The sequence below is a fragment of the Amphiura filiformis genome, chromosome 12 (assembly GCF_039555335.1).
Source record: "Amphiura filiformis chromosome 12, Afil_fr2py, whole genome shotgun sequence".
NCBI classification, from domain to species: Eukaryota; Metazoa; Echinodermata; class Ophiuroidea; order Amphilepidida; family Amphiuridae; genus Amphiura; species Amphiura filiformis.
The window spans coordinates 36,289,322-36,305,181 of record NC_092639.1 but is presented as its reverse complement, the minus strand read 5'-3'; the positions used below and the strand labels follow the sequence as shown (position 1 = coordinate 36,305,181).

At 34.7% G+C, this 15,860-nt stretch overlaps 1 protein-coding gene across 1 annotated transcript in view; it reads left to right on the top strand.

Moving 5' to 3' along the window:
* The first annotated feature begins 4,657 nt into the window (after window positions 1-4,657).
* Window positions 4,658-15,860, top strand: part of LOC140166138 (gamma-aminobutyric acid type B receptor subunit 1-like) — a 49,382-nt gene continuing 38,179 nt past the window's right edge. Inside the window, exons 1-4 of the mRNA XM_072189523.1 lie at window positions 4,658-5,077; window positions 13,593-14,018; window positions 14,797-14,934; window positions 15,170-15,340. Of these exons, the coding sequence (XP_072045624.1) occupies window positions 13,626-14,018; window positions 14,797-14,934; window positions 15,170-15,340 (702 nt within the window). The 5' untranslated portion in view covers window positions 4,658-5,077; window positions 13,593-13,625. The remainder of the gene's footprint in view (window positions 5,078-13,592; window positions 14,019-14,796; window positions 14,935-15,169; window positions 15,341-15,860) is intronic.

Below are 15,860 nucleotides of genomic sequence, written 5' to 3'. Positions count from 1 at the left end.
ATTTTGTTAATTGGACTTTTCTTTCTCATTTGACACCCTGTTCGTGAACATTGAGCAGAATTGACCAAGATATGCGCCTCAAACTCTCAAACCCCAAAATGAAAAGTTGCAATTTTAACGATTCAATTGTGCCTGTTACACTGTGCTTTATTGATTGGCCCGTGGTGCTTGTGTGCAATACAATGATGCGTTCCCATTGAAAATCGTTGAAAATGCAACTTTTGATTTTGGGGTTTGAGGCTTTGGAGGCGCATATCTTGGTTAATTCCTGTTTGTTTTTCACGAACAGGGTGTCAATTGAGAAAGCAAAGTCCAATTAACAAAATGTATATTTCAGAATAATCCAAAATTATCAAGTTATTGAACAGCAAGGATGAATATAACTGATGAGTTTCTTTTTGTGCCTGGTGTATGTAGAAATCATACATTTGTTATAGGAAATACACCAAATTTGGTACATATGTAGAGCTTGAAACACTGAATAGTTCTTGATCGATATTGGATTAAATGACTTTTTTTTTCAATATAAGTGCCCGATATTTTTGCTGAAAACATACTTTTTTTACGATAATTCTTATAGAGAATTGCTCAAGGAAACCTTGCTGCAAATTTAATATTCACCTTTACCTAGCTGTGGGTTTGTCAAATGGACATAAATACATGCTGTGGCACTGAGGACGAATCGTTTCTATAATGTTTTTATAACAAATCAATCTCTACCGGCATTTCAAATGATGAAACTCACACACCGCAATACTTATTATCAAAACTGCCGCCAAAGAAGAAAAAGTATTAGGTCACTCAATCTTAACAAATCCTTAATACCATGCATGCAATGATTGCTTCGAAACACCATAAATAATCGATAGATAACAAAAATAGCTGCAAACCCTTTTCCAAATAACTTTGTGCTGAACGGTTATTATTGTTACATATTTTCAAAATAGGTTGTTTTGTCAAAACCATTTTTACGCAATATTCTGTAATTTCTTTTAGAAACATCCGATTTTTAAAATCTTAAATTCCTAAATTATATGTAATATTTAGAATTCAAAACAACACAACTGATAACAATGCTATTCATACCCAACAAAATTCAACTTTCCCGGTACAGAAACAGGTCTCTAAATCGATTCCACGACCATTATTTATCTGTTTTATTGTATTATCATGCGAATTGGCTGACTTTATCATGAGAGACGTCGTATTGAATACCCTCGATACATAATGTTACGTCACAATAATTCAAGGTTGTGTCTATTCTGTCATCAACTTGACAACAGGCACGCCCCGGTACAAATAGTTGTAACTCGTGGAAAATCGTGTTTATGACAAAAAAACATTAAAAAATGATACTTTAACGTATTACAATAGGGATGACCATCATAATTTCATGTTGCACCTATTGCTACAAAAGATTGTTTTCTGGAAAGAACTCATCAACAGAAGTATTTTGGTGGTTAAATTGTCAAAATCGGTCAAAAACTTTTCGAATTATGAATTTTCAAAGTTTCCCATTCTGACCGGTCATTGGAACGAAATAAATTGGTATAAGCATATATTTACCTTTTTATATTTCTTTATTTTAATATATATGCAAACATGAGACAAGCATATTGTGAAAGTATCAAAGCGGTTTCTTATGAAATGGCACTTTACTAGTCAATAGCATTAAGTATTTCTTCAAACCGAGGCACTGAAATCATGCTTTTAGAAAACATTTGCCAAAAATCATCCATAATGGCCGAAGTGGCACAAAATCAAAAGTCCTGGTGAACTTTTTTTTTCCACAACAATATACACTACACATTAGAAAAATACTAATGTACTACAAGGGATTTTCAACATAGGAATCCAAACAATCAAGTACCAACATGCACAGCTTTGTCCTGGTATCACTTCTGGGGTTTTAACAAAATGTTTAACCTCTATTGTGATTGGCAGCAGCATAAGGTATCTGTTTGATAGCTGATAATGCCCAGCCATTCAGCAAGTGGCTAATAACTGACCTTGATAGGCTTGAATGAATACTGTCATCTGCTACAAAACCATCACACTCTAGGACCTGGTCACTCCATATGCTACAGGGAGCACAGTACTTTAACAATAGAGTGAAAGACTCATTATTGATTAGGCTCGTATTTTAAAAGTACAGCTCCTGTGCGTGTATAGCAGCAAGTCAGTGCAGATGGTATAAATATAAGAAAATGTTTAGGGTTGAGATCAGGTGAAAAATACGACAAATGAGCACGAAACTTCACATTTATGTTCATGTTCAGAAAGGTGTCTATTTAACATGATTCGAAAGGTGTATGGAAATTCCAAAGGGAAGCTGGTGATTTAATTTTTAACTCGAGATCTACTTGTCCATTTTTTAAACCTTTTTACAGAGGGTATGATAGAGGTAATAACGACAACTCTGCCAAATTACAGCTCAGTAGGTCAAGGTGTTCACCTGATCTTATTCATCTGAATATTTTGTGCCATTCTGAGCAGTGCTGCACTTGGCCACTGGCAATTAAGCGCACTGTGGCGATGGACCAATTTTGACTCACACTTACAAAAAAACCCAAATAAGTTATGTTGCTGTAATTTGCAGGATAGTTACAAAACATAATTGGCATTAACATCTCCAAATTATGAAAAATAAAAGAATGAGCTCAATTTAGAAATGTCTGTGCAAGCAGTGCACAGTTGAGCTCACTGCATGTCTATGGGAGTGTTCTAATGAAGTTGATGGTTCATTGGTCATCCCTAATTACATACACATGTGTTGTGGTCAAAAAGGTAACAATTCCAGCCAATCCCTTAAGATTTCTTCGGGGAATTTTCATTTTCTAAAAACAAGAGAAGAAGATGAAGATATGCAGTACATCACCTTTCGCGAGTATTAATTGTTATTGTTACTCCTTAAGTCTCGAGGCTATCCATATGCTGGAAAAACATCCGACCATTGAGTTTACAGTCTGCATGATCAGTTAAAAACACAATGATAAGGAAAATACATCTGATGTTTTGCTTCCAAAATACTGAGCAGTCCTGGAACAGGTAAACCCGATTCTGATCATTCTACATTGGACATTCTGCGATATATTATAATTAGATGAAGTCGTGTGTCTAAACCAACCTAGTACGTCACCTCACTAAAATGACCATATTTTAACCCCTCAATTTCCCTGATTCTTCATCAGGCCCTGCCTTCTATCAGGGGCTAATTCATAGCTTCAGATTGATCGCTATTGTTTTTGGAGCAATGTTGTTTCTTCTTCGCGGGGCATAAAAGCAAGGCGTAACCTTAAGTTATCGATTTTTTTTCTATTTTAACCCCCTAATTTCCCTCATTCTTCAGGCCCTGCCCTCTATCGGGGGCTAATTTATAGTTTCAGATTGATCGATATTGTTTTCGGAGCAATATTGTTTCTTTATAACCCTGCGGGGCAACCTTGAACAATATTGTTTTGAGCGCTTTTGTTTTTTAGGGCCGATACATACACAACCCTCCCCAAACCTCATTGAGTAATTTAACTTATCAAATATATTCTATGGTCTCAAATAATAGCTTCAAAATAGTAAAATACGGCATTATACAGATGGCGCCATCACTGCACTGATTGATATGATCATTTTAAGACCAGTTGTACAATGATTAATATGATCTTTCTAATACGGTCTAAACAGTGGTTCAACAAATTAGCATTATTTCAACTTAAGTTCATTGTTATTGCATTTATGTCACAGATCGCGATTAACAACCGTACATTTCAATCAAAATTCCACTATTTCACACGCATTTTAAGGCTAAACATATCATTTTACATTTCGTAAAATATTTTGTCCGATTTATTTCAAAAAGCGTTAAGGGAACTACTTGTTGATCCTATAGTAATGTATTATGTATTCAAAATTTATGTTCGCGATTAATGTAGTGGATATATGGCTATTTATACAATGCAGACTTTTACAAATATGGAATTTTTTTAAAGTAATTTACCTGATATTTCCGCAAAATTAAGTGGAAACTGAAAGGTTGTTTCATTTTTTTTACCTTGACACTAGCTTTATACCCGATAATTGCACGTCGATAGCATCAACGATTCCTCAATGAATAGCGCTGAATTTTACGATGATTACCAACAGGTCTTCCATAATGAAATTCATGTCGCCTATCAAAAGCACTTTTAACCAACCATTACATGAATAAGCTCAACGGAATTTAGAATTGACCGCATCTTCGTTTGAATTTTAATTGCAGATACATTTTAACGTGTTTTTTTTTAAACTGTGCGTGTTATGTAAAACAAATGATCTTCAAACCTTTGAATTTTAAATGCAGATAAAATCGTATGTCTTGTTGTAATCCTTGTATCAAGTACTGGATGTAAAGGCATTTTTCTTGTTATTTTTTAGATAAAAACGACAAATTTAAAACTTAAAGCCATCATTTCTACAGGAAGTCGACGATGAAATTAACCCTTTATGCTTTTTAAATTACCAACATTCGTCAGGAAAAAAACTGTTAGAGTTGAACGCGTTTCAACGGTTTTTGTTTTGTGTGTGTATTCGGCAGCGCTCAACAAATATGATACATTTTCTGCGTTTATTGGGTTATTCATTACCAACAAGCGGCTGAAACGTCATCAGAGGCGTGTGCTTTATAAGGAATCATTATGTCCGTATATTGCAATGTCTATATATTCATAGGCAGGAGCCAGGCGAGCATGAAAATACAATACAGGTTTTATATCGGCGTAATTGCTATATACTTGAAAAATCAGTCATATGTTGGATGTTGTGAGACAATTGTTTAACATCCATGGTCAACTCAAAACAGTTAATCAAATTGAGAGTGGAATTACCATGTTGAATATGCAATTTGATGTCAGGTTGCTGCTGTAATATTTTAATACAGTACTGCGAGCATCACTCTCTGCAGATTTGACAGGCGTAAAGAAGCTGGTTGCATGGACATTTTATGTTCCGTGTCAGTGATACGAAGGCACGATTCGTCAACAAGTAATCGTGTTACCTGCTTGCATTTGACATTGCATTGCATTGTATAGTGGATACAATTTATAAGGTAGGAATAAAAATACTTGTTTGATACTAGTATCAATTGCGACTTTTATGTTATCAAATGTTGCTTGTTAATAGTGCTTCAACCCGGCTTCAACCATTATGTTCATCATAATTATGTTTATCTACATATCATTACCTTTTGACATAAATACTACCTGTTTCTTGTTGTATTTGAATGTTGTGTCTTAGTGACTGTAGAAGATATCGGTACTTTATTTGGATTAATGTATTTATTATATAATTACCTTTATATCTTTTTTCTACATCCTTCCCTTATACTCCTACTTTTTCTCATTCTTTCTCTTCTTATACTTCTTTTCGTCTTGTTCTTCTTATACGTCTCTGCGTCTTAGTTGTCCACTCCTCCTCTCCTTTCTCGCGTTATGTTTACTTGTTGTTTTGATACGGAATTCATACTAATTAAGAATAATACCCTTTTCCACGACTTAATTGAAAAGCATGTTGGTTATTCTGTATTAAACCACAGCTACAATCAACTCTAAATGCTATACGCTGGCGAAATGACGTAATAAATCGGATTAACTACCATAACAATAGGTGAAAACAATTTTGAATATATCGCGCTGCACTACAAACAGGTTGCACTCATCACCTGTGTATGTCTGCAATCATAGATTGAATAAAATACTGGTCTTTTCAAAGATACTAATCTTACAGGTGCGAGTGATCAGCATGATATGGTTCAATGCAGAGGTACCGCGTGAACGTACCAGTGCAGCGCGGTCTATTCAAAAATTGTTTTTACATATTGCTATGCTAGTTAATCCGATTATTATATAACTTCGCCAGCGTATAGACATACTTAATTTGATTTTGTTTACTACAAGTGCGTGTACAATGATGTAACCCTATGGGGAAATCGGCGTTATCTTTACACGCCTAAGATAATACGCTCACCTTGGACCATCCAAGATGCAATCTTGAACATTGAAAATGCAATCTTGGATGTCTTAAGATAATGGTCTTGCACGTCAAAAATTCGTGGTATACTTAAATTGACGATTCACAGGGCCAGAAGACACAGACATGCAATCTTGAACGTCCAAATTAAGGTGTATTCGTAAGAGTATTCTGAGCCCCTTTGCCATTATGATACCCAAGAGGCTCAAAACAATAAACGCTTAAGGCGACGCGACCTTTTGTTGGTCGAAGCAACCAAAATAAAAATCAAATATTATTTGATGTTGTGCAAAAGTTCATTCTAGAAATCATGTCGTTGAAAACTTGCTTGATTTATTATTGTTAAATGAGTTATGTACGTTTTACAAAACTGTTGTTGTTTCAGCCCTCTTTACAACATAACTCAAGAACCACAGGACCTACAAAAGTATATCTGTGATATTTGAATTTTCTACACACTCGCTATGAAATGATCAATGCAATTTTTGCCAAAGCTCACTACAATTCGCAAGATGCTGTGAACTACCAAATCGCAACAGTTAAAAATAGTTGCTAACCTTAAGATGAGCTGAGCAACTTCAGCAAGTTGCAGATTGTGAAATCACACTTATGAAGGAGGGTGGCTCGATATATTTAGAAAATGGAATTACGTGTAACATTTCCATTGATGGAAAAGAACACGCAAATGTTCCTCGTAAGATAAATGTTAATCATAATAAATTGATATCAAATGAAAGATTCTATTGTTTTTCTCATTGAACATAATTGAAATTAGAGGTTCCAAATTGGCGTATTTTCGAGGATAATCCTAGCATTATTAAAGACTAGTCTCGAACGTGGTATACAACAGTCGGGACTAGTTCGACAGTTTGGATTTTTTTAAACATTTGGAACACCAAATTAATGAGAAGAATATGATTTTTCACTTGATCAATCTGGTCACCCACCTTTAACTAATAATTAAGTTGTTCTTTGAGTAGCCCACAGCGAATTCATGTAATCTTTGATTGAAATATTAAAATCTTACTTCAAGTATCGATAACTAACCTATGACGACTTAAGTTATGATTAAAATGTAACAAATGTTGTTTTGAGCTAAACTTCCCAGCTGTGGACAGACTGTTACTTAATTTGAGACTAAAACAAAGTTTTAACTGCATACAGCAAAAGTTGCAACAAATCAAACATGGTGCCATTCTGTATTTGAATTCATGGTTAGTTAAATTTAAAATAGAGCTGAACCATTTCAGAAGTAAGGTGCAATTCAAGGTATACATGGTAGATCACATCGACTTCTTGAAATCACTGACACGCCGGTATGTCTATTTTTCAAAAATCAACCGTCCCATTATGTTTCTACAGTGACACGTCACGTGATATATACACCAGTGTGTCAAATCAATAAGCAACTGCAATATCATGATACGCCGGTATGCCAAATTACAGAACACTAATAATTACCTAATTACATTTAGGTCTCAAAACTTTGTGAACATATAGAGTTACATTCATTTCGAAAGTTTATTTAACTCATTTTGTCAAACAAATTGTCATTCACCACTATGTCAAATCAGCGCCAAAATCATGCCAAAAGAAACAACAACGCCCATCCAACGTGTATATAACATATAAACTACTAAAGATGCAGAAAGTTGGGAGCACCGCTCTTAGGAAATGACATCAAAATTGAAGAAATGATGACATGTGTGAGAAAAAAGGATGGGAGAAAAAGAAAATGAGGAATAAATCACTTTCTACATCCCTGTAATAAATTAATGGTAAACAATAAACATTGGTTACACGTACACCGACGCAGTTCGTTATTCTTGCCACCTAATCACCAAGAACAAGCCCAACATATTTCAACCTGACATGTTTTGAAAAAAATTATATCAAAAATATATACTATTATCAAAATTAAAAGAGATATATATATAAGTCTGAACAGTAACATACCAACAAAATATGATGGATGATACCCACGGCATTGTATCCTATTGTTTTATCGACAAGGCAATTGACAAGGCTAAAATAAACTCTCAAGGTTGACCAGTTACGTAAATAATTATTGGATTCGTATTATGTAAAAGGATAACTAATTCGTTTTACTTTGGAAACAGACGTCAACAAAATTCAAAGAAAAATCTGCCTCCCAAATAAGAGCTCCGTATCTGATTCTGATAGTGTATTATTTTACTTCTAGATTCAGCATTATGATATATCTCGGAGCAGGCAGATCACAATGCTGATCTTACCGTCCAAGTAAAAAGGCAGTGTATGACTTGTAATATATTTGCAAGTATCGCGTTATTACTTGTGGAGCAGATATCACATGGCGAAGAGCTATTACCATGTGGTTACAAAACCGTAATTGATATTAATTCAACAGGCGTCGATTCTCTACTGTTTTCTGCATTGAATTGATTTTTGAAGCCAAATTCTTACTGTAGTCGCCAATGTTACGCGATTGATCATTGCTCATACGCATATATGCGGTTGGCCCTATTTTGTAGCAAAAGCAGGTACAATCGCGTTCATTAGCTTCAACCAATCGCTCAGTGCTAACACGATTGGACTATACATCACTGTTTTAGTTCATCCTTAACGACGAGTGACTGATGATTGACCAATAAAAATTGTTCTTTCTTGCGCAATTGAAAAGAAAGTACTAATCAGAATACACTTGGTAAAAGTAAGGTCAAGTTGTTTACGACTTCACAATAAATGAGCCGCATCCCACTCAGGAATAGTCACTGCTTTGTATTTATCTGTATTAACTTTAATGATGGCCATGATGATACGGCATGATCATTTCCTCAAAACGGAACGTCACTGTCTTAATTTCTTAAATTATCATTAAAACATACAATATAATAAACAATACAAATGAATGAACAGGATGGCGGGTTTCTGGGTTTTTTGTTTTGTTCTTTTTTGTTTCTGTTTTTGTTTTTTGCTTTGCTTTTTTTTAATTTTTTTTTTTTTTTTTAATATTAATTTGGGTCAACTCCGGTCATTTAGCTGTACTTCCACGTATCCTAATTGCAGTTTTTAGTCGTTGTCCAGCGTAAAGAAGAACTATGCTACTTCGGTCACATGATGAGGAAAGAGGGCAATGTTGAAAAGCAGAATATGATTATGCGAGTATTAAATTAGTAGTGAAAGCCCTGGGAGTGGAAGGCTGCAGAGGAGAAGGACGCCAACATGAACAACATCATCAGATCATGAACTGACGATGTAAAGAAATTGACTTAATTTAACTTGTTGTTTGGCAACTGTAACATACATGGCATGATATTTGATGGACGGCGAACTCTTGTGACGACCACGGCAGCGCATATGAAACAATCTGATAAGAGGGATAAACAACAATAACAGCAAGCAGTGATAATAAATAATGGAATCAGTATAACATGGCTAAAATATTTACAACGACCACAACAGCAACAAACAATAACAGCTGAGTCCTGAATAATAATGCACAATGAATTTCAAGAGCTCCCCCCTAACTTCATAAGTTGGTGATAGAAATGTAAGAATAAAATAGGGGCTCAGGAATCAAAATTATAAAAATCACACACACAAAACACAATTAAGGAGTTGCCAAACAGTTAGTGGGCTCATTGGTTTGTAACTAAAAGCAGTGTTTTTCGTTGAGTTATGGAAACCACAAGAAGACACCAAGGCGATTTTATGATTAAGCCCAGGAATAATATCAAGTTATTTGACTTTGTCCAAGTCTTTTGGCGTGATGCGAGGATACTGCTTAAGTCTTGGTGCGTGGGTTGAGGATATTGCTTGTACAAGAAATTACTAAGAATGTCTGGATAAATGTTTCCAAAGAAGGTAATAAATAAAACTAAAACGGTCCAAATATGTTCAAAATATGTTATATTTGAACACATGACGACACGGTCCGATCCTTTCCTCAAAAGCGAAAGTCAATGTCTTAATTTCTTAAATTATTATTAAAACATACAATAAACAAGACCACGATAATGCAAGTGAACAGCATCTTGACGAGTTTCTGGGTATTTTTATTTATTTGAATATTAATTTTTAGATCGCATTGCCTTCTCCAGTCATTTAGTTGTACTTTCACTTATCCTAAATGCAGTTTTTAATTCTTGTCCAGCGTAAACAACAACTATGCTACTTCGGTCACATGAGGAAATTTGACAATATTGAAAAGCGGATTGTACGATTGCTTAATTAATAGTGGAAGGTTGCAGAGAAAGAGGACATCCAATAACATCATGGACTGACGATATGAAGAAATGGACTGGTAGTTGTTTTGCAGCTGCCACATACATGACAAGAGATGGGATGGACGACGAAATCTTGTGACGACCACAGCAGCGCATATGACACAATCTGATAAGAGAGATAAACAACAATAACAATTACAACAGACAGTTAACTAACAGACAATGGCATCAGTAACGCAGTTAAAATACAGCGACCACAGCAACAGCATACAGTTGTTTGATGTGATCATTTATTAATGTTTCCAACAAAACATTATATAATGTTCAATTCTAGACTTGAATTATAGAATAATACCAACAGCTATTACACTAATAAACTGTATATACACATATATTTTGTAGCACTTTTAAACATAGATTTTCGTTTCTATATCAAATTATTCAAATTTTCTGCTTTTTTGTGGTCATTTTTATTTTATAACCTGTACATTTGTGTGTAAATTGAGGGCGCTATTTAATATATTTTAAATTCAAATTAGCCAAATGATATGAGTTACACCTGACTTTTCATGAAAGAAAGTTTTTTGAAAATTCCCTTGTCATTTGTTAGTCTTTTTGCTAATACCTTTATACAAGTGTCTACCCCTTGAAAAGATACAAACAAGATTGAAAGATTCGGTTAGATTTGGCACGATTAAAGGCCCTTCCCGTTTGAGATGTACACCAACATGTATATATTTTTCTTAATTCTCCATATATAATTTAGCCGTTCTATTACCTACCGAAGAAGGTAAAATGCGTATCAGTTCTGTTGGGTTTTTACAAAACCTTTCCAACTAATTGAGGGGTCAAAGTCGCTTCAGTTATCTAAGATTGACGCATTAGATGAGCATAGTAAGTATGTACATGCGACAGTACAGGATAAGTGTACTATCAAGAAAATTACTAAATATATGCTATATGACTTCAACGGTCAGAGCATGTAGTCTCAACAACAAACCTGCATGAGCTAAATACCAGTAACGTATCGAGTGGCCAGCACATAATGCCTGGACACGAGACTATGTAAATCTTCTTTTTATAAGGCGGGTGTTGTCATGACAACGTTTTTACAGTTTACTCAATTTCTTTCATACAAACAATAATGGTCAAACCTCAATTTAAAAATTGATTGGATAAAACGTGGCTTGACCGGTACGAACTGCAAACAATTTATTTTCTGTAAAACACTCTCGAGTTTCTTATTTTTATTTAACTAAAAAATTCGATAAACTTCAAAATACATTATAGGAAATGAGTCAAGGAATATAATCGCATTTATATTCTCATGGATTTTGTGGTTCTAGAGTTATAAAAACTAAATAATGTATCAAAACGAAATTTTGGGTATTATCCCCCTCCCGGAAATAAATCATGTACATGGAGTGGAAATGGCAATATGTCAAGCATTGGGTCTCCAGAACCCATGCCAGTCTTGTGTGAAGAAGCTTTATTTGTCCCAATTTGTGAGTGCAAAAACCGATAGGTCATGCTCCCTAAATGATTTGCGCATTATGTCATACGCCTCAGTATATATGAACCAAGGAACCATTTCGTGGGCTGGAGTTGTCGGCAACGAAGCAACGATCAAAGGTACCTCTGTCCGGGTCATCTGTCTCTATACTGCTATAGGACATCCGTTCTAATGAGCTTAACAACTGCTTGCTCCTTTTCTGCTAATGAACCATAAACAATAAATATTATGTGGGTTTCCTTAAGAAAGCATTAGGCTATATTATAAAAGCATTGCAAGAAAGTCAAAACACATTGATTGGTGTCCGGGTTGAAATGTATATTAGCATTACATACATGCATATGCCCCGGTGTGATATAACAATTATTATACATGTTATACGAGTATATGTTTGTGTTTCCTTATAAAAGCATTTAATTATAAAACGGCATGCAAGAAATAATACAAAAATGCATGTGTGCCCGGCTTGAAATAGCAACAGTCCTTGGCGTGTTTTTAACCTCTTGGTCAGCCATTATATAATATAATACGGTATCTATAAATGTATGTATATGTTTGTGCGTTGTGTATGCGCTTTAATAATTCCTTTAATAATGAAAGAATTATATATCCAAATGGTCTTCCAGGAAATGGTAAAACTACATTATAGTCCATGTCCCTTCTTCGAGTCAGTAAAGAAAAATCAAATTTAGACATTTTCTCAAAAATTTAATTTTTGCAGGAATGTGTTATGCTAGTTAGATTCCTTGCATCATTTTCTTTCTGAAAATGCATTTATTTACATGCAAATTACATTTACAGATACAATAAAACACAATATCTAAATTACTGACTCGAGAAAGGTATACAGACTATAGTTTTCAGGCTTTAAATATAACAACAGTGCTCTTAATATGAATTGTGTAGGTCCTTATATAAAATTTAGGTTATTGAAGCGTTATACAATGGTAATGCACGAAATGGTAAAACTGCATTGACGTCTTGGGTTGAGATGTAACAGTACATGCAATATGATTGTGTATAATATGATATTCTATTATTGAAGTGTTAGAGTGTTGCAAGAAATGTAATGGTGTAACTACATTGATGCCTGGGTGAATGATGGGGAGGTTGATGTGGATGGGGTGCGTGGTAAAATGTAAGTGGGGGTGAACTTGCGCGAGTGTGCCTATGTTTATAGATATATGGTTGTTTGATGGCATGTAAAACTGAGTCATTTTAAAGAAAAGTTGAACAATGATGGCGCTATTTATGTAAAATCTTGTTTGCATCCTTACAAGGGGTAGACACTTGTAAAATGGTATTAGAACATCAGTAAACAGACTAAGAAATGACAAAAAAAAAAAAAAAAAACCTTTTATCATGAAATGTATGCTATAACTCATATTATTTGGCTAATTTAAATTCAAAATATATGTAAATAGCGCCTCAATTTTCACACAAATATACAGTTTATAAATTAAAATTACCACAAAAAGCAGAAAAAGATGAATAATTTGATATAGAAACAAAATCTATGTTAAAACTGCTACAAAATATATACAGTTTATTACCGTATTGTGATAGCTGTTGGTATTATTCAGGTCTAGAATTAATAAATGATCACATCAAACAGCCGTAGGATGGATGGCTGTTTGGAGGGTGGTGGGATTTTGGGTTTATAAACTTTCAGCAGGTGGATAAGTAGAGTAAGCTATGATGCAGAATATGGTATTGCGAGAAATGAGAAGAAGAAGATGAATCTTTTGGACTGGTTTGTGTTAGTATCAGTATTGGTTAATGTGTAATGAGCATATATTATACCAACATTATTGATCAGTTTGATTTGCTATATATTCGTAAAAGGCTGTCCATCTTTTAAATATTGATTTCAGATACTTTTGCGGGAATTTCAACATAAAATAATAATGGCGTGGACGTGTGTCCTGTTTACCATACTGATGGTAATGAACGCGTACTCTGCACAGGAGTTTAATGGCACAACCAGGGATCCATTTACAGATATGCCAACAAGTGTTGTGACTAATTTTATCATGACAAGTTCGGGTCCACAGGTGTCTCTTACTGGGTCATCCCTCCCAATTATTGGAACTACCCAACCTAGCCATCAAAGCGGAGAAACGGATTACGGTGATGGGCCTATTCCGTTATACATCATGGGTTTGTTCCCAATATTGGGGGATGAATTTAATCGCGGCCCAAGTGCAAGAATCGCTTCGCAGTTAGCATTGGAACATATCAACGACCGAGCAGATATATTACCTGGGTATGAGATGAAAATGAACTGGATTGATACAAAGGTAGGACCAAAAACAACATATTTGGGCCTCAGTGTTTTAATTTTCATTCATTCTAAGTTTGTTTCGTTTTGTTGTTTTGTTTTGTTTTGTTTATTTTAAATAAAGTGCAATATCATTTGGTTTGTTGAACTTTTTGACTTACACACCTTTTTAAAAGATAATAATGACAGATATTGTCACATACCCAGCAAACACAAATGTGTTTGCAAAACGTTACAAACGTATTACAAACGCGTTTTGGGTTTGGTAAAAATGTTGTAATAACATTCCTCTATCAGTCCGCCCACCATGAGCGATCGCAACAGCTAGCTTCGACTATATTTATAAATACGCATTTATAAATACGCACGTGACCCATGGGCACGACATACCAAGACCAGCATACGTGACCAAATCCTCATGCCATTGCAAAAGATAGGAACTCTTAGATAAGTATCATCAAATTTAAGTATTAATTGAATAGCAAAATTATTACACATGGGAGATTCCGAATCAAAAACAACATTTTGAATGTATTTGCCGACGGAAAATTATTTATCGACGGAAACGTTTACAATATAATCACAAAGTTGAACAAAATAGACAATTTTGATGCACAGCCTCGCGTTGTTTACCGCCTTTGCATTCAAATATATGTAGGTCACTTTGAGATTTACTGTCTACAAGCTGTTATGTCAGCGTGGAGGTGGTCACGTGCGTATCTATAAATACGTATTTATAAATATAGTCGAAACATACTGTTCAATATTTATAAGAACACTTTCAATTTCAATTTCAGTGCAATGCCGGAGTCGGAACCCAGGCCTTATTTGAGTACGTCAATTCTAATACTACATATCACATGCTTCTTGGTGCGGGATGCTCAGCAGTGGCTCAGACTGTCTCTCTCGCAGCTGATCTTTGGAATATTTTGCAAGTAAGCAGTACTAAGCACTGAATATACACTGTCAAAATTACTGGAGAATGTACAGTATCAAATAATGTAGAATAAGGTGTAAGTTATGCACTATGTGCCTGTTTCTAATAAAATAGAGGCAAATACTCCCATTGTGCTTTTAAACTCTATTAACTGAAATGAAACATCTAAACATTAACATAACCCCCGAAAAGACCCCCGTTATTATACGACTCGCATGATTGCGTTTCTCCAGGTATCATATTCTGCATCCAGTCCGGCTCTTTCCCAGCGCAAGCAGTACAAGTCATTCTTCAGAACCAATGCTGCCGATTCGCTTTACAACTACGCAAGATTAGCAATTATTCAGAAATATAATTGGAACAAAGTTGCAACACTTCATGAGAACCAAGAAGTCTTCTCAACGGTAAGGAAAATGCAACATACAATAGGATGATAATATCCCATGTGGACACCTTAGAACCAGAATGGTTATGTGTAAAATGATGTCTTTAGTTTAAAAGTTCAATTCTTTTTGAAAGACCAAAAATCTAGCAAAAATAATTTTTTACATCCCATTTCGAAAGTTATGGTGCAATTTCACATGATGCAGCGCAATTTGAAGTGCAGTCTCAGAATAATCAAAATAAATTTACAATTTTGTAGGACTGTCTCTATTACAATTTAAATCATTTTCTGCATCGTTCATGAGTACTGGAGTAATTTGACATAATATTTGGACATTCAAAATAACGAATGTCTAAGCTCTAATCTCTAGCCAACTTCACCATAGCCATATCCAGTTCTGACTACATGCCCTCGATATAAAAAACAAACAAACCAATAATAATTTGTGGCATGCAGTAAATGACAATTTCGCTTTTAACACGTCCAACCTATTATGAATAATAATAACATAATATTACTATAGAGTTCATTATTGTTAT